Source organism: Manis pentadactyla, chromosome 2, assembly GCF_030020395.1.
Source record: "Manis pentadactyla isolate mManPen7 chromosome 2, mManPen7.hap1, whole genome shotgun sequence".
Taxonomy (NCBI): Eukaryota; Metazoa; Chordata; class Mammalia; order Pholidota; family Manidae; genus Manis; species Manis pentadactyla.
This window is the reverse complement of record NC_080020.1, coordinates 78,859,845-78,878,899: the sequence shown is the minus strand read 5'-3', so window position 1 is coordinate 78,878,899 and position 19,055 is coordinate 78,859,845. Positions and strand designations below refer to the sequence as shown.

Genomic DNA, 19,055 nt, shown 5'->3' with positions numbered 1-19,055 from the left:
GGCAATCCAGTGCTTCCCAACCCTTTTCACTTTGCAGCACAGTTAGAAAATGATAATAGTTTGATGATACTGGAATAAAAGAAGGAATAGGTTGCTTGGAACAAAAGGCAGTTGGCCCAGGACCTCTGGCTGCCCCAGCACCTCCTGCCAGCTTGACACTTTGAGGGTTAGGAGGTCAGCATCTTATCATACTTGTGACCTGTGAGGCAGACCACCACAGTGTGTGCCAAGACATTGTGCTTGGGAAACACCACTGCACTCTCAGGATTGTTTCTTATTAAACCAAATGACTTTCTCATGGGTGGATTTTTGACAGGAATTCAAGTTGGAGGCTTTGTGGGTTTGTTTTTGTGTTTAATGTAAATAATAGAAATATACCTTATTGGGAGGGTGAAAGGGAAAACTGTGTTTGACAGTATCTCAGTTTGTGGGAGGGAAGAAAATGAGTCAAATGTGCCAAGCACAAGATTCCCAGGAAGTGCTTGATCCCTGTGGATCCCTGTAGCCTTAGGGAAATTACAGCCCAGGTGTTCTAGAGTGGACTGTCTGGACACTGCAGTCCTGGTTGCAGTCCCTGCTCCTGTGATTAAGATGGGGCCGCAGGTACCTCAGTCCCTAGCACTGTGTGTGGCACACAGTAGGTGCTTCATATAGCTATTACATGAATGATGCCTGAAACTGGTAAAGATGAGGGAGTACTGGAGGGGACCAAGGACTAAAAATGTCCCATTTCCTCCCTCCTCCCAGCACAAATACTACTTGCTTCCCCAGAAATGCTTGCTTTGCCTATATAGAAGTTAAAAGTAAAACCAGTTACAATAATATTCATAAACTATTGACTTTTTGTACCTAATTACCAGGCATAGCAATAATAATGTACACTATAAAATATGTCTGAGTTTTAAACTTAATTCCATGTCCAGCTTATTCTCATAGATTTTGCTAGAAATGTATTTTTTACACAGCACAATCTATCATGTCATTAAAAATTAGAGGAAATGTAAGGGCATTTGAACCTTGTTTTCTGTCATTTCTCTCACTCTAGTACACCTTTCTTCCTCCTTCTGAAACAGTAAGATGAAACAGGACATTTGTATGACAACTGATTACTTTTTAAAGTGCTGTGATCTGCACTGCTGTGTCTGCGCAGAAGTTCCTCTTCTGTCTTCCTGTCTCCTACCCATCTCCAGTGATTAAACTCCTATTCATCCTTCAAGACCCAAAATATATAACCACTTTCTTAGATCCTTCACCATCACTGGCCAGAAATAATCTCTTTCTATTCTAGCACTTCCTTTGTTCTGTTTTTAGATTCTTACTGTGTACCACTTTTTGGCACATCAGTGTACTGGGAGAGTGCCCAGCGGTGATTGGAGATGTAAATCCAAATCCTGGTTTGCTGTTATTTTGCTATCATCTTGGATAGGTTACTGTACTTGCTGGGCTTTGGCTTCTTTATCTATAAAATGAGGTGTTGATGAAGTAACAACTAGCTCTCAGTGGAATGTTAAATTGGGCAGTATCCAGGTGTCAGAAGGATTCGGACCCTTACCTCGGCATCTCAACACACAGCCTTTACTTCTCTCTAGTCTCATTCTCCCCCTTTCTGTCTGTAGTTCATCTTGGGTTGAAGTGCAAGGATTTGGCTGAGAATTGTCTGGAGGAGGCTTTCGCTAGGGAGTCTCTTACTGTAAGCTGCCGTTGATTGACATTTTCAGGGAATAAAACACTTTGAAACTGCCAAACTCTTTCAGCAGTCTGCAGCTATTATAAAAATAGTCCTACCAGGACTCTTTTTTGAAGACTCATGTCAGTATTTGTACTTGTCAAGAAAGAAAACACTTTTTTTCTGCAGAAAATTAGCTGATGCCCAAGTCTTGGAAATTAACACATGACAATTTTAGTTTTTTTTTTTTTCTGCTGGGCATGTCCTCCTGACTTTAAGGGTCTCCTGACTGAACAACATTCTGTTATACCCAGTGATAGACTCAAGGATGCTTGCTCTGAGCTAGAGAAACTTGTTTCCTATTTGGCACTGACTTTGATTCCCTGGCATTAAGCAGGGAACCCCTTTGTGACATCTGTCAGGGAATGGTCTCCACTTAACAATCCAGTTATACTACTTAGTAGCTGTTTCTTAGCTTCTCTATGCCTCTGTTTCCTCACCTGTAACATGGGAAAACAGTGATACTAGTATTACCCTGTGAGAAGGTTGTTGGAGTTAAATGAGATCATACATATAAAATGATTAGTGTAGTGCCTGGCATTTACTATCTGTGGTTTTTTTAATGATACCTTAAAATTTTCCTTTTATTTTTTCATCTCCATTTCTTTTTTTCTCCCACAGAAGATAGCCTTAAATGTGGGAGTTAATTAGTTATCTCAAAACCTACTGGCTCAGATTCAATGCTTTGACTTTTGATACACAATACTAAGATCTTATTGACTGAAGCTGTACAGGCATTGTCAACACTAAGGTCAAAACTATTAAGAATGAAATTCTACTTTCTCCAAAGGTTCATCAAAGCAGTCGTAGGTGCAGTTGCTAGCTGACTGGCTAAAGTAGGTGTTCATCAAGACAGAGTCCCCTTGTGATACTTAAGCTGTATTCACTGTCATTCATTTATCCATCCATCTGTGGTTCTCTGGGAACTTGCTCTGTGAGTACGTCACGCTCAGTATCTAGCCTAGGTTTGGGTGCTATGTAACTAAGCCAGTCCAGTTTGATGCATTCCCGGTATTGAAATGCTTACTCATCCTAACCGGTCTTCCAGATAGATTTAATGAGTGTTTCCTATCTGGAACATATGATGTGTGGTGCCTCAAATACATACGATCTTCACTAAAAGGTAGATGAGTGCTTTAGGTATGTGAAATTGCTTGATCATTTACTTAATTACTTTATCATCTTGGGAACCATAGAGGAAAGTCATATTCCTGACTAGTTTTTATAGAGACCTCAAATGATTTTTGGAAATGTAAGAGTGGTGAATGTCCCTGTTTGGTACTTTTCACATTTTAAATTCATCTATTTGATCAATACTTATTAAGTGCCTTCTCTATGCCAGGCCTCGTTCTACTCAGTGGGGATGATCAATAAGATGTTCAGTGTTACAGAATCATTGGTTGTATTCTCCATGCTGTACTATTATCTCCAAGACCAACTTATGACATAGTCCCTACTCTCATAGAAACTTACATTCTAGCAGTGAAACTGGTGATAAACAAATAAGCAAGAAAATTAAGAAACTTTCAGAGAGGGATAAAAAGTATAAAGAAAATAAAATGGGCTGACATGATAGAGAAATGATAGGGCTCAAGTAGATAGGGTGGTCAGGAAAGGTTCTGTCCAGTGAGTTGATATTGGAGTTTAGACCTCAACAACAAAAAGGATCTAAACTCAGGGAAGAGAATTCCAGATGCTGGAAATAGCTATGGAAAGGCCTTAAAGCAGAAATGAGCTTGGCATTCTTCTCGCAGGTGGAGGAGCAGAAATTAAGTCTGGCTAGTGCTGAGTGAACATAGGGAAGGGATGGGAGAAGATCAGGCCAGAGAAGCAGTTATGGCCTTTAGACCATGGTGAGGATCTGGGGCTTTGTTATAAGTGCTCTGGGAGCTATATGGGGGCTTTTAGCAGGAGATGAATTTTATTTTACTTTTTTTTACTGAAGTATTATTGATATACAGTCTTTTATTGGTTTCAAGTATACAACACAGTAGTTCAGCAGTTACCCAGATTATTAAATCCTCAACCCCACTAGTGCAGTTACTATCTATCAACTTAGGAAAATGTTACAGAATCATTGGCTGTATTCTCCATGCTGTACTATTATCTCCATAGCCAACTTATATTATGATTGAGAATTTTTGTGCCCCTTTATCCTCCTTACACTCCCCACCCACTCACCCCAACCCCTCCCTCATTGTAACCACTAGTCATTTCTCAGTGTCTATGAGTCTACTACTGTTTTGTTTAGTTTTAGATCCCACAAATAAGTGAAATCATATGGTATTTGTCTTTCTCTGCCTGGCTTATTTCACTCAGCATAATACCTTCTAAGTCCACAATGTTGTTGCAGATGGCAGGATTTCTTTTTTTTATCACTGAATATTTTATATGTATGTACCATATCTTCTTTATCCATTCACTATGTATCTGTACCACATCTTTACCCATTCATCTATTGATGGAAACTTTGATTGCTTCCCTAATGTGGCTATTGTAAATAATGCGGCTATAAACATAGGGTGCATGTATCTTTTCAAATCAGGGATTTTTGTTTTCCTCGGGCATATTCCTAGAAGTGGAATTACTGGTTTGAATGGTATTTCTATTTTTAGTTTTTTAAGGAATCTCTTTGCTGCTTTCCATAGTGGATGCACCAATTTACATTCCCACCAACAACAAGGAGGGTTCCCATTTCTCCACATCTTTGCCATCACTTGTTATTTATTGTCTTCTGGATGTTGGCCATTCTGACTGGTGTGAGGTGATATCTCATTATAGTTTTGATTTGCATTTCCCATATGATGAGTGATATGGGCCATCTTTCCATGTGCATTGTTGGCCATCTGAATTTCTTTTTTTGGAGAAATGTATGTTCAGGTCCTCCACTTATTTTTTATCGGGTTATTTGTTTTTTAGTGTTGAGGTGTATGAGTTCTTTATTTATTTTGGATGTTAACCCCTTATCAGATGAATTGTTTATGACTATATTCTCCCATACTATAGGTTGCCTTTCTGTTCTGCTGATGGTGTCCTTTGCTGTACAGAAGCTTTTTAATTTGATGTAGTTCCACTTGTCAATTTTTGGATTTGTTTCCCTTGCCTGAGAAAATATGTCCCAGAAAAAATAGCTCATGCTTATGTTCCAAAGATTTTTACCTATGTTTTCTTCTAAGAGTTTTATGGTTTCATGTCTTCCATTTAGGTGTTTGATCCATTTCAAGTTTACTTTTGTGTGTGGGGTAAGACAGTAATCCAGTTTCATTCTCTTGCATGTAGCTTTCCAGTTTTCCCAATACCAGTCATAGAAGAGGCTGTCTTTTCTCATTGACATTCATGGCTCCTTTATCATTTATTAATTGGCCATATATGCATGGGCTTATATTTGGGCTCTTTATTCTATTTTATCCATCTATGGGTCTGTTCTTGTGCCAGTACCATACTGTTTTAATTACTGTAGCTTTGTAGTATAGCTTGAAGTCAGGGCATGTTATCCCCCAAGTTTGTTCTTCTTTCTTAGAATCACTTTGGCTGTTTGGGGTCTTTTGTGGTTTCATATGAATTTTAGAATTATTTACTCTAGTTCATTGAAAAATGCCATTGGGATTTCAATAGAGATTGCATTGAATGTGTAAATTGCTTTAGGCAGGACGGCCATAGGGACAATATTAATTCTTCGTATCCATGTGCATGAGATACATTTCCATTTATTTATGTCTTCTTTAATTTCTCTTATGCATGTCTTATAGTTTTCACAGTACAGGTCTTTTACCTCCTTGGCTAGGTTTATTCCTAGGTATTATTCTTTTTGATACATTGTAAATGGAATTGTTTTCCTGATTTCTCTTTCTGCTAGTTCATTGTTAGTGTATAGAAACACAACACACAGATACCTGTGTGTTAATTTTGTATCCTGCAACTTTGCTGAATCTAATTATTAGTTCTAATAGTTTTTTGGTGGAGTCTTTAGGGTTTTCTATGTATAATGTCATCTGAGAATAGTGACAGTTTAACTTCTTCCTTACCAATTTGGATGCCTTTTATCTCTTTGTGTTGTCTGACTGTGGCTAGGATCTCCAGCACTATGTTGAATAAAAGTAATGAGAGTAGACATCCTTGTATTGTTCCTGACCTTAGTGGAAAAGCTTTCAACTTTTCACCATTGAATATGATGTTTGCTGTGGGTTTGCTGTATATGGCCTTTATTATGTTGAAGTACTTATCCTCTATACCCATTTTTTGAGAGTTTTATCATGAATGGATATTGCATTTTGTTAAATGCATTTTCATCATTTAGTGAGATGATCATGTGTTTTTTATCCTTCTTTTTGTTAATGTGGTGTGTATGATGTTAATGGATTTACAAATATTATACCATCCTTGCACCCCAGAATATATCCCACTTTGTCATGATGGATGATCCTTTTGATATATTTTTTTATTCAGTTTGCTAATATTTTGTTGAGGATTTTTGCATCTATCTTCATCAAGGATATTGGTCTAAAATTTTCTTTTTTTGTAGTGTCTTTGTCTGGTTTTGGTATTAGAGTGATGCTTTACCACTTCTAATACTTTAAGGATGTGTATTAGCTCATCTTTAAATATTTGGTTGAATTCAGCTGTGAAGCCATCTGATCTTGGAATATTGGGAGTTTTTTTTATTATGAATTCAACTGCTGTTAATTGGTCTGTTCAGATTTTCTGTTTCTTCCTGGGTCAGTCTTCAAAGGTTGTATTTTTCTAGAATTTGTCCATTTCTTCTAGGTTGTCCAGTTTATTGGCATATAATTTTTCATAGAATTCTCTAAGAATTCTTTGTGCTTCTGTGGTACTATTGTAACCATTCCTTTTTTCATTCCTGATTATTTGTGTCCTCTCTCTCTCTCTTTTTTGTTGATAAGTCTGGCTAGGGATTTGTCTGTTTTATTTACTTCTCTAAGAACCAGCTCTTGGTTTTGTTTATTTTTTCTATTGTTTCATTCTTCTCTATTTTATTTGTCTGCTCCCATCTTTATTACATTTCTTCTACTGACTTTGGGTTTCATTTGTTCTTCTTTTTGTAGTTTCTTTAATTGTGAGCTTAGACTGTTTAATTGGGATTTTCTTGTTTCTTGAGATAGGCCTGTATTGCTATGTACTTCCCTCTTAGAACTGCTTTTGTGGGATGCCACAAATTTTGGACTGTTGTATTTTTATTTTCATTTGTCTTCATGTATTGCTTAATTTCTATTTTGGTTTGTTCATTGATCTATTATTAGAAGCATGTTGTTTAGACCTCCATGTGTTTGTGGGCTTTTTGTTTTCTTTGTGTAATTTATTTCTGGTTTTATACCATTGTGATCGAGAAGTTGCTTGATACAATTTCAATCTTTTTGAATTTATTGAGGCTCTTTTTGCAGCTTAGTATGCTGTTCTGGAGAATATTCCATGTATACTTGAAATAATGTGTATCCTGGTGCTTTTGAGCAGTGTGTTTTGTAGATGTCTGTTAAGTCCATCTGCTCCAATGTGTTGCTCATTGCCTCCATTTCCTTACTTATTCTCTGCCTGGTTTACCTATCTATTGATGTAAGTGGTGTGTTAAAGTCTCCTAATATGAATGAGTTCCAGTCTATTTCCCTCTTTCTGTTGATATTTGTTTTATATATTTAGGTATTCCTATGTTGGGTGTATACATATTTATAGTGGTTATATTCTCTTGTTGAACTGACCTCTTTATCACTATGTAATGTCCTTCATTGTCTCTTGTTACTTTCTTTGTCTTAAAGTCTATTTGTCTGATGTAAGTACTGCTACTCTTACTTTTTTCTCCCTATTATTTGCATGAAATATCTTTTTCCATCCCTTCATTATCTGTCTGTGTATGTTTTTGGGTCTGGAATGAGTCTTTTGTAGACAGCCTATAGATGGGTTTTGTTTCTTTATCAATTTCTGCCACTCTGTGTCTTTTGATTGGTGCACTCAGTCCACTTATATTTAAGGTATTTATTAATAGGTATGTATTTATTGCCATTTTATTAATTGTTTTCTAGTTTTTTTGTAGTTCTTCTCTGATCCTTTCTTCCTCTCTTGTACTCTTCTCCTGTTATTTGATGGTTTTCTTTAATGTTGTGGTTGGGTTTCTCTTTTTTATTTTTTGTGTATCCATTTTAGATTTTAGTTTTGTAGTTACCATAAGGTTCTTGGATAACTTACTGAGTATATAACAGTCTATATTAAGTTGATGATTGCTCTCTTTCAAACATAATCTAAAAGTACTTTTTCTTATTCTTCCTCCTCCACACTTTATGTATTAGATGTCATAATCCACATTTTTTGTGTATCCCTTGACTGATTTTGTGTATAGCTGATTTTACTACTTTTTTTTGCTTTAATTTTGTACTTCTTTGATAAGTAATTGGTCTACTATGTTTACTGTGGGTTTATTTTTACTGATGAAAACTCTTTAGGCTTAAGAACATTTCCATGTACAGAAATCTCTTTAATATATCTTGTAATGTCAGTTTAGTGATTATAAGTTCCTTTAGCCTTCATTTATCTGGAAAATGTTTAATTGTTCCTCAAATTTGAATGGTAGTCTTGCTGGGTAGAGGATTCTTGGTTGAAGATCTTTCTATTTCAATACATTAAATATTTCATGCCATTCCCTTCTGGCCTTTAAAGTTTTTGCTGAGAAGTTTGCTGATAGCCTGATGGGGTTTTCCTCATAAGTAATCTTTTTTCTCTCTCTGGCTAATTTCAGTACCCTCTCCTTACCCCTAATCTTTGTCATTTTAATTATGTTTTGGTATTGTCTTCCTGAGGTTCTTTTTGTTAGAGGCTCTCTGTGCTTCCATGACCTGAGTGTCTATTTCCTTCCCCAGACTGGTGAAGTTTTCAACAATTATTTCCTTAAAGATACTTCCTGTCCCTTTGTCTCTCTCTTCTCTTTTTGGTGTCCCTATTATGTGAATATTGTTTTGCTTGGCGTTGTCACACAGCTCTCTTAGCATTCTTTCATTCCCATAGAATCTTTCTTCTCTCTGTTCCTTGGCTTCATTGTGTTCCTATTCTCTTACATCTCATTCATTGTCTCCTCTACTTGCAGAAGTCTATTATTCATTCCCTCCATTGTATGTTTTATTTCAGTTATTGTATTCTTCAGCTCTGAGTGGCTCTTTTTCAGCTCTTCTATCTCTGCTGAAGTTCTTCCTAAGATCTTCAATACTTTTCCACCAATTAGTGTACATATTTATGACTGTTACTTTGAAATCTTTATCAATATGATTGGTGATCTCCATTTCATTTAGCTGTATTCTGGTGTCTTATCCTGTAGTTTTGTTTGGAATATATTCCACTGCTCCTCATTTTGTCAGGGTTTCTGTGTTTCTTTTTTGTAGTAGATGGATTTGCTATGCTTCCTGGTCTAGAGAGGAATGGCTTTATGAAAAAGGTATCCTGTGATGCCCAGAAACTCAAGACTTTACTCTCCAGTGCCTGTTTCTCCTTTGGGGTGGAGTCCCAGTTGCTGTTGGTGGGCTATGGGTGGGGCTGGCTTTTTGTCTGTATGCTGGAAGAGGTCTATTTTAGTCTGCTGAGGATGGTAGTTTGTCTCAGGAGGCACTTTGTGAGCAGAGTAGGGGTGCCTCTGCTGGGTTTGTGTGGGTGGGGCCACCCTTTGCCTGCCCTGCAGCCATGGCAGGGCTGCTGGGCTAACAGGGTGGGTAGGCCAGTCATGTGGCTTTGGGGTGGGTGCCTGGCAATGTGGCACGTGGCACCAGGCTGCACCTCCCACAAGGAGGAAGAAGCGTGTGGAACTGGCTCCTTCACGTGCCTCTGTAGTTGGGCTGAGAGAAGTCTGAGAAAGCTGGGAAAGTTTCTTTCTGCCTGCCAGGCAGCAAAGTCACCCTTTCCCTGCCAAGTGGGAAAGTCTGACCCTGCTGGGCTGAGTGTCCTAGAGGGCAGCCAGGGAAGTGCCTTGAGGCTGAGACACCAATTCGGGGGTGGAATGGAGCATTTGGGTCTCCTGCGATTGACTGCCCTGTTGGGCCAAAGGAGGGCTGGGGAAGTGTTGTCCACCTGTCCTTTCTCCTGTGGAGAGTGCTGCATCCAACCCTTGCCCCTCTGCACCCCTTCTTCTGCTGGCAAATCTTTCAAACTGCCGCCTCTGTTTTGGGTCTCAGCAGGACCCCTGTAGTATGCCTGTCCTCTGCAAGCTGCTGGAGTCTCAGCCTCCCAGTGTGTTCCATGTCTCCCTGGTGTTCAGCCCCTCTAATCACCAAAACCCAACGTAATGTGGACTTGTGTTCCCAGAGAAGATCCCCAGAGCCAGGTGTGCAGATTTCCTGAGTATGTATCCTCTCTCTGTTCTCCATTCGTCTTCTTTCCACTGTGGTCTGGGATTGGGGAAGGGCTGGGGTCCTGATTGATCATGTATCTGCCCATTTCTTTTGTGTGATCTCTTCTTCACCAGGTGTAGGTGGTCTGTTCTGCAGTCTTCAGGTCATTTTCAGGGCTAGTTGTATTTGCTGTAGTTGCTTCCTTGGTGTGTGTGTTTAAGGAAGTTTCCGCCTTGCCTTCCTACTCTGCCATCTTTTTTCCCCCAAGAATATATTTTGGGCCTTTTGTGTTTCTTTTTATGTGAATATCCTATTCTTTGTCCATTTCGCCACTGTCTTTAATGTGTTATTAACATTTAGAAGTGCTACCTCTTTTTTTTATGCCTTTTCATTCTGTAGTTGGTGACTTTTAACAGAGTTTTTAAAATTTTTAATCAAATTTATCATTCTTTTCCTTTACCACATATTGTTTATGTTAATTTTCCTATCTTGTTCAATAAATTATTCTCTACATTGATGTGATTAAGCTATTTTCCCATATTTCTTTTCAGCTTTTGTTTTAGTTATCAACCTTTCCATGGTTCTCAGCTTAGGCTCCCATGAGATTATTTGATTGGCCTGGTTTCAGAAGAGCTTTTATGTGAGGCTACGTAGCACTTGGGCTGTTGGTTAGTTATGGACTGGCTAATCTAGACCAGGCAGGTATTGCCCAATGTGGTGGGTTCACATAGCACAGCACATGGATGCGTTGGGCTAACTTCTCTGCAGAGGGTTACAGTTGGACAGTTTTCCTTAGGATGGGTATGTATATGGCAATTAATGTACTTGGTTAACATAGGCAAGTTATAGAAATTAAATCATTCCAAGTGTTTTAGCTTTTCTGCCTCCTTCACATGCTCTGGTGAAATACCAGTGAATAATTAATCCTGATAAAAGTGATATCTAGAATTTGTATTATAAATCTATTTAGTAGTCATCCATCTATAACTGAAAAAGTTCATCTGGTACCAACCCATTCCTGTGTGCCTGTGATTTTTAAGATGGACAAATGGAAATCAATAGATTTTAAGTGTAAGCAATATAAAAAACATGCACATAGGAACATTCATGAATATTTAATGAGAAAGCTATAGTAGTTATCTCATTAGGCTGCTTCTTGTTATTTCTTGTTTTATACCCAGAAACAACTGTGTGTTGGTAAGAACTTCTTGTTCTTCAGTAGGACAGTTCAAGTTGAAGACAAAGAGGCTCTCTTTCCCTTTGTGACAGTTAATTGGTAACACATTTAAATACCACAAAGCAGTCTTTTGCCTAATGCATTCCCATTTATGGAATAAATTATTACATAAAAGCCCCTGGGGTACAATAAGTGAAATTGCTTTTTAATTTTCTAGGGGGACTCAGAGAGAGTAATGATAATTACTGGACCTAACATGGGTGGAAAGAGCTCCTACATAAAACAAGTTGCATTGATTACTATCATGGCTCAGATTGGCTCCTATGTTCCAGCAGAAGAAGCAACAATTGGAATTGTGGATGGCATTTTCACAAGGTAAAAACATTAGTTCTATTTAAATATGTTTCTGAAATAAATCAAGTCCTCATTGTCACATGAGTTTTCTATGTCCATATTCAGAGGGATTTGCTTTTAAAATATTTAAAGTGTAGGAGCTTAAAGAAATAATTCTGTCATGAATATTAATATCAGAAGAGAGCTAAGACATCATTTTGTCCAGTAGTTTTCAAGTAATGTTTTACTGAATTCTTAATTTAAAGAAAACCTTATGTAGAAGATCAGTATTTAAACAGATAAAAGCAGATCTGCTCTGCCTATATCAGAAGTGGAAGGCTTGGAGACTTGACTGTATTCTGTAGAGCAGTCTGAAAGCTAGTCCACCTTGCTCATTTTGTAAGTGGGGACCTGAGAACAAAGTGAAAAAGACAGTGGCCCAAGATAAGTTAATGCATATTCTTTTTTTACTCTAAGAGCTTACACACAACTTACTATGTCTTACCCTTAATGTATAAACCTAAATTATATGCCATCTTAGGGATACGGTGAAAAATCCTGGTCTCACTAACAGGAATTCATAGTTCAGTCTATTTATTCAGAACAATCAGTCCAGATTCATCAGTTCTTAAAGTGTTATACTTCTTGCACATACATTTTAGAAGCAAGTAAATACCATCTATGTGTAGTCTAGCTGTGTGTGTAAGCATCTTATTTATTTATTGTCCAGCTTCATATTTATATAATATTTGACTCTGGAATCACATCAGAATATATCACATGCTAATGTTGATGTATTTCAATGGATACTAGTATACTAGACCTTACAGCTTGGCCTTTAATCTGAGGTGAACAAAGCAAAGCAGCCTAAATTCTGTTTGGTGCCATATCACCAAGTACATGTTATTTTGATCTCCAGTTGTTTTTAGGTTAACTCAATATAAGAATTTAAAGAATCTTTCTTTAGTTTTTTAAATTGTAATTAATCTTCTATTTTGTAAAAAATATATTCTAGGTTTTTTATTTTTGTTACGTTATTAGGGAGAGTAAAGAGAAATTTAAAAAAGATAAAAAAAGAGAAAGGAAAAATAAAAACAAAATACATCTTATACAATGTAAGGTGATTTGTCTGGAAGAGAATCTTGTTAGTGAGCAGACTATCAGGAATGTTTTTAGAGATAGTAATAAAAAAGAAAATAAGGGCTTACTTTTCTCATATAGCAAGAAGGCTTGAATTAGCATCTAATATATGACAGGCACTGATAATGCAAAGCAACCATAGTTTCTGTCCTTATGAAACTTATCTGGCAATGGAGATCAGCATTAACCAATAAATCATATTAAAAAGTGTGAATTTGCAGCTATGACAAGTCTATAAAAGCTGTGTTCAAGATGCTTTGATAGCCTGTGATACGACCTGGCCAGGAAAAGGCAAGTAACTCGAGTGCCTGTCTGAAGAATGAGTTAATTATTTGAAGGCAAAAAGAGCATTTCAGACATTGGGAGCAGCATGTACAGAGGTCCTTCAGCATGAAAAACCCATAGTGAGACAAGGAACTGAAGTGTGACCTTCTAGGGGAGCAAGATCATCTTGGCAGAGAGTATAGTAAAGTATAGTAGATTCTAGATGAAGCTGAAGAATAGGTACGGGCGAGTTACAGAATGTAGGCCATGTTAGGAGTTTATCCTAAGGCTCACGGGAAACCATCGAAGGGTTTTAAGCAGGGCTTGGCATGATCATGTCTACACTGGCTGCATGATAGAGAATGGTTTGGAGAAAGGTCAGTCTTATCAGTATGCTTGCAGTTGTCTTGATGAGAGGTATCAGTAGTTTGGATGAGGTTTGTAGTGTTGGTTTAAGTGGAAAGCAGTCACATTTGAAAGGTATTCAGGAAATAAATCAAGACTTGGTGGTAGGTGGGATATGCAGCTGAGGTAAATGGAGCTGGCAGAGATGACAGTGGTTTGTGCATATAGTTGGAGAATGCTAGTCAAGGGCATTGACTAGAAGATGGTGACGGTTTTTTCCCCATATTTCCTGACTTTATTTTTGTATATTGTAAGTAGAAATACTCTTGAGACATTCAAAGGGGAGCCATCATGTAGGCAGTTAAATATATATTAGAATTTAGAAGGAGAGATTAAAGGTAATGAAAGAAATGTGTTGTGAGATGTCTTTGTATAAGTGGTAAGTAAGTTCTGTGTGTGGATGAGGTCATCTTGGCAGAGAGTATAGGGGAGAAGATAATGTTCCAAGACTGAGCCTTAGAACTGCCAATGTGTCATAGTTGAGTAAGCAGATAAGCTTGAAAAACCGGCAGAGATGGAGAGAAGCCAGAGAGGTAGGGGAAGAACCAGGACGTTACAGTGTCAGAGAGTCCTTCAAGGAGGAAGGAAGGGTCAACAGCACTGAAATGTCAGGTAAAATGAAGCTGAGGAGTCAGCCTTTAGCAAAGTGGCTGCCCTTGGTAACCTTAGCGAGAGCTGTTTGTAGTGGTTCCACACTCCAGTTTAAAGAGTGTTAAGAAGCAAGTAAGAGGCCAGGAAGAAGTGTTAGTACAAATGACACCAGGCAGGTCGGCTGAAAAAAGGAGGCGAGGGATCCACTGAGGGACTTGTTTTGTTTTTGATTAGGAGACTTGAACATGTCAAGTGCACTATCTAGTGGGCTATGTTATATCCATGAACTCATGACTCTAAAAAAACTGCATTGAATACCTTGAAGAATATTAGAATAAGTTAATAATGAAAATTATAACAAAAAATCATTAGTTACTTTGGAGAATAAAAGTTGAAAAATCAAGCAGCTCTTCTGCCTTTACAAATAGGTGATAAGAGGAAGTTTCTCTTTTTAAGTGTTCCAGCTAATAAACAAGGAGAAAATGATAGGATAGGAATATCATCCTTTTTTGCAAGCCCTACTGTAGTAATCGATCTAGGCAATAATTAGGAATGGCTGCTACTCTCACCAAAAGAGACACAGCCAGACATCAGGTCAAGTTTGTAACATAACCTGTGAAATCTGGGCAAAAAAAATCAAACCTAAATCTATTCAGACTTCTAGATCTATCTGCCAATTTCTGACAGGGAAAAAGATAGAGGAACATAGGCAATAATGGTGAAGCTGTCAGCAAAATCTAGATTGTAGGAAACTACAGGACAAATGACTGGTTTCTTCAATAATAAATAGCAAGGTAAAAAAAAAAGTAAGGGGGAAAGAAGAGCCACCTGTAGGTGGTTTCCTCCAACAGTTGGGGCAAGCTTGAAATAGACTCCTGGCTTACTGCAGGGTTGGATTTTTGTCAGACAAGTGAATGAAAAAGCAGAGGGAGTTTAAGAATTGGCAAGTGATAAGAAGAAAACAAATCCTACCATTTGCAACAACATGGATGGAGCTGGAGGATATTATGCTCAGTGAAATATGCCAGGCAAAGAAAGACAAGTACCAAATGATTTCCCTCATCTGTAGAGTATAACAGTGAAGCAAAACTGAAGGAACAAAACAGCAGCAGACTCACAGACTCCAAGAAGGGGGCTAGCAGTTACCAAAGGGGTGGGGTTGGGGAGGGCAGCTGGGGAGGGAGGGAGAAGGGGATTGAAGGGCATTATGATTAGTACACATGTTGTGTGGGAAGATAGTGTAGCACAGAGAAGACAAGTAGTAACTCTGTGGCATCTTGCTACACTGACGGACAGTGATTTCAGTTGTGTATGGGGAGGACTTGATAATATGGGTGAATGTCGTAACCACCATGTTTTTCATGTGAAACCTTCATAAGAGTGTATATCAATGATATTTAATAAAAAAGAAAAGAATTGACAAGTGTGTGTTTGAAAATATGGACCATGGAACTTAAAGAAAGGGGAGGGCTGATAGAACATGGAAAAGAGTAGTGGGTGGGCTAGAGTGCTGAGAGAGTTGAGAACAGTCACAGTGTAAGTATCATGTGAGTTGGAAGGATGGGGTCTTGTCTGAAAGGGCAGTTTTTGAGGTGAAACAGTTGATGCCTATGACAAAGTCCAGGGGTCTCTCAGACCCTGGAATTGGGTGGTTGACATGGAGCAGAGGAGAATGAAATTGGCAAAAAGGAAAGCTGGGAGGGATGTAGACATTGTTGGCTGGGTTAGCCAAATGGACATTAAGATCTACCAAAAACAGTTGCAGGACTTTTGGGGTAGAGAAGATATGTGCCATGCACTAACATTGGTGAATGAGGGGGGAGACTGATTTGAAGTTGACTGGTTGGCAGCACCAGAAAAGGGAGGCTGTTACAGTCAAGTTCATAACCTCAAAGGAGCGGTTTTTATCACAAGAAAGTAGAGCCTAGAAGTGAGGGTGGTGAGAAGAACCTTCAAGGAATCACATGATATAAGGCAATGAGCAGCCATTTCTTGAGAGAGCTGCCGGATGGGACCAGAGAGGAAAGGGAAGGAGTGCCCTTGAGGAGAAGAGATTGAGGACATAGGAGAGTTTGCTGGGTATTTAGCAGCCATTCCAAGTGACTGTGTCTGAGTTTAGGAGGTGAAACAGAGAGTTGGATAAAGCCTAAGAAGTAAGGCAGTGCATGTTGGGTCCAAGAACCACAGAGGAAGACACACACTTAGTGTTCCAACTGATGAAAGCATGGAAAGGAAGCATGGTTTATTCAGTCTCAGTGGCCCCCTTGAGGACAGTGGGGCCCGGGCAAAGTGGCCTGGGGATGGGGCTCACCTGGCTTGGACAGTGGTGGAGCCAGAAGCTCTAGGTGCCACACATTGGAGCCTAACTGGGTTGGCTGATGGTAGCCCTGAAGCTTCAGATATGTCCTGTGTCACCTGGACTTAGAAGCTCATATGTCAAACAGGAAATAAATAGATAAAATATGTCTGAGGGTCTGATTTCAGTGTCTCCGATAGGTTTACTGAGCACCCACGTTTTGATGATGATTGGCCAGTCATCATTCATTTTTCACTGCTGCGGATCTGATTCTGGTACCCACTACTAATTAAGTCTGTATGCAGGAACTCTTGCTGCTCTCTCAGCCTCTAGTTTTTCCTCCCTCCAGTCAGTTTTCATGTCCTGTGAGGTGTCTCTCAGAGCACAGCTTTGATGAGGTCATTCTGCTCCTAAGCCTCTAATGACCCCCAGTGTACTGAGCGCTCTGAGCATGTCAGAATGACCCCCAGTCTTTTCAGTCTTCTGCTTCTTTCCCTCACCTACCTGTGTCATCCAAATAATCCTTTCCGAATTCCAAGAAGCTTTCCCATTTGTCTTTTTCAGTTTATACTATTTTCCTTTGCCAGGAATAACCGTCCTGCTATTTTTTTTTTCTCTTAAAAATCCCACCTATTGTTCAAAATTTAGCTTAGATGCCTCCTCCTTCATGAAGTCTTCCTTGATTCCTATAGCCGGAATTAATCTTTCTCATCTCTGTACGTCTATTATTAAATGTATTTTTCCTTTTTTAAAGTTCCTATCACTTTCAGTTTTATAGTTACTTGTGTACCTATCTTCCTCTACTATTAAGTTGTCCATTCCCAGATGAATTTCATTTTTGTACATTTCCCTTATCCCCTCCCTTAACTTAGAACTTTGTACATACTTAACAGACACTCAAGAATAGACTATTGAATGAATGGACTCATAAGTCTGGACTAGGCAAATGGAAACTAATCCTATAGTCAGTGGTGGGGAGTACTTGACTCGGGGTAAGAAAGTGATGTGATCAGAGCTACAGTTTAGGTTGCAGGAAGATTAATCTGGTAGCACCATGAAAGATGGACTCTCTGAAGGGATGATGTAATCCAGTCATTCTTGAAGAAACACAAGTGTAGTAAGAGAGATGGAGAAACAAATCATTACAGTGTAGTAAGAGCAGTGGTAGAGAAGTATTTGCATGTGTGTACTTATTCATTCAAGTTTGCTCATTCATTTATATTTATCCTACCATATTCAGGAAAGGAATTAAGTTAGTTTATAGAAAATCCAAAATAGCATATGTAAAAATGAGGATGAGGGCTTAAAATGGAGCAGGAATGAAGCTTAAAATATGCTTCCCATAATGGCCAACACTGCTGTGCATAAGCCACAAACTTGTCTCAAAGGTTTCCAGAAAGTTAAACTTGTTCAATTCCTAGGGCCCAAATGAATTACTTAAGAAAATAACTTAAAAAAGAACAACTTTGTGTTAGACAACATTTTTTAATAATAAGACTAGCTAGACATATGTATTGGGTATATAATACAGATGATTTTCTTGGGGCCATTTAGTTAGAGTTCAGGAAACAGATGTTTATGTTATGCTTGAACCACAAGCTCCCCTGAGAGAGAAATTGTGCCTAGGTTGCATGTTTGTATCTCCACATGGTACATAATAGGTGTGCAGCAAATATTTGCTGAAAGACTGACAATAAAAATTTTAATATAAATAATAAAATAAGTAATGTATTGATAAAAATATGTCCCTTAGTCCAGATTTCTGGAATCCCATTGAAACATCCCCTGGGATTCAAATACCATTTGAAATAATACATTGGAGCTTGACTAGGTTTTTCCACAGGACTCAAAAAGTCATCAAATTTCTATGTGAGTTTTGATCTTATAAAGAAAACATCTAAGTCTTGGTATAAGCATAGTAAATTATCATTAATATATAGGTAAAAAGCAAAAGGCTAGATCTCCAGTGCCATAGACATTGGTCTATCATGGTGACACTCAGGGCACCTCCTCTGTGATGTTGAGTAAGGGGGGATCTGGATTTCTTGAAAGTCCAGAGTCAGCTTGATTGTGCAGCCATCATCCATAAGATGGGGAGTCTCAGGAGTATTAGACCATGATGGTGATTAAACTCTCAGCCTCAGTTTCCTTCTCTGTAAAACAGGGATATTTGTGACACTTACATTCTGGGGTTACTGTGTAGTTTAAATTAAATGATGTACAAAAAATATTTAACCTAGTACCTGGCATATCAGAGTCACTCAAGAACTGTTAGTTTTTATTTTAAATCTTATTTCCATGAAGCTTACCATGGCTATTTCATCCCACAATAATCTAGGTACTCTGAATTCCCAAAATACTACTTATTTGGACATGAAGTTATATCAGTATCTGTTTTAAGTTCATAGCTGGTCATCCCATTCCATCATACTGTAATATTGAAGAAAAGGACACTCAATTTTTTATTTATTTAATTTTTTTATTCAGCCCCCTGCCTGCAAAGCCAGTGGTTGGCCTGAAGGTGGGAGGATCAGACTTTGGAACAATAATGTGACAGTGACACTTTAATCCTCCTGGTTTTAAGAACCCAGGAACCCACTGCTCACCTGTGGATCAACTGGGACCCAAATCCAGCCAGCCTGGCTACCAGACCAAAGTGGACAGCAAGAGTTATTAACTTGGGACCCACATCCTCCCACCAAGAGGTCTGTGGCTAGAACTGCATTTTAGTATAAGAAATTTCCTTGGTAATCCTACATATTTTACTTCATACATTTTAAAACATTCTTTTGAAAAGGGGTCGAT

The 19,055-nt window shown here is 38.4% G+C and overlaps 1 protein-coding gene across 1 annotated transcript in view; it reads left to right on the top strand.

Annotated features, from left to right (window-relative positions):
* Positions 1-19,055, top strand: part of MSH3 (mutS homolog 3) — a 212,774-nt gene that overhangs the window by 159,801 nt on the left and 33,918 nt on the right. The window contains 1 exon segment of the mRNA XM_057493875.1: positions 11,439-11,596. Within this exon segment, the coding sequence (XP_057349858.1) occupies positions 11,439-11,596 (158 nt within the window).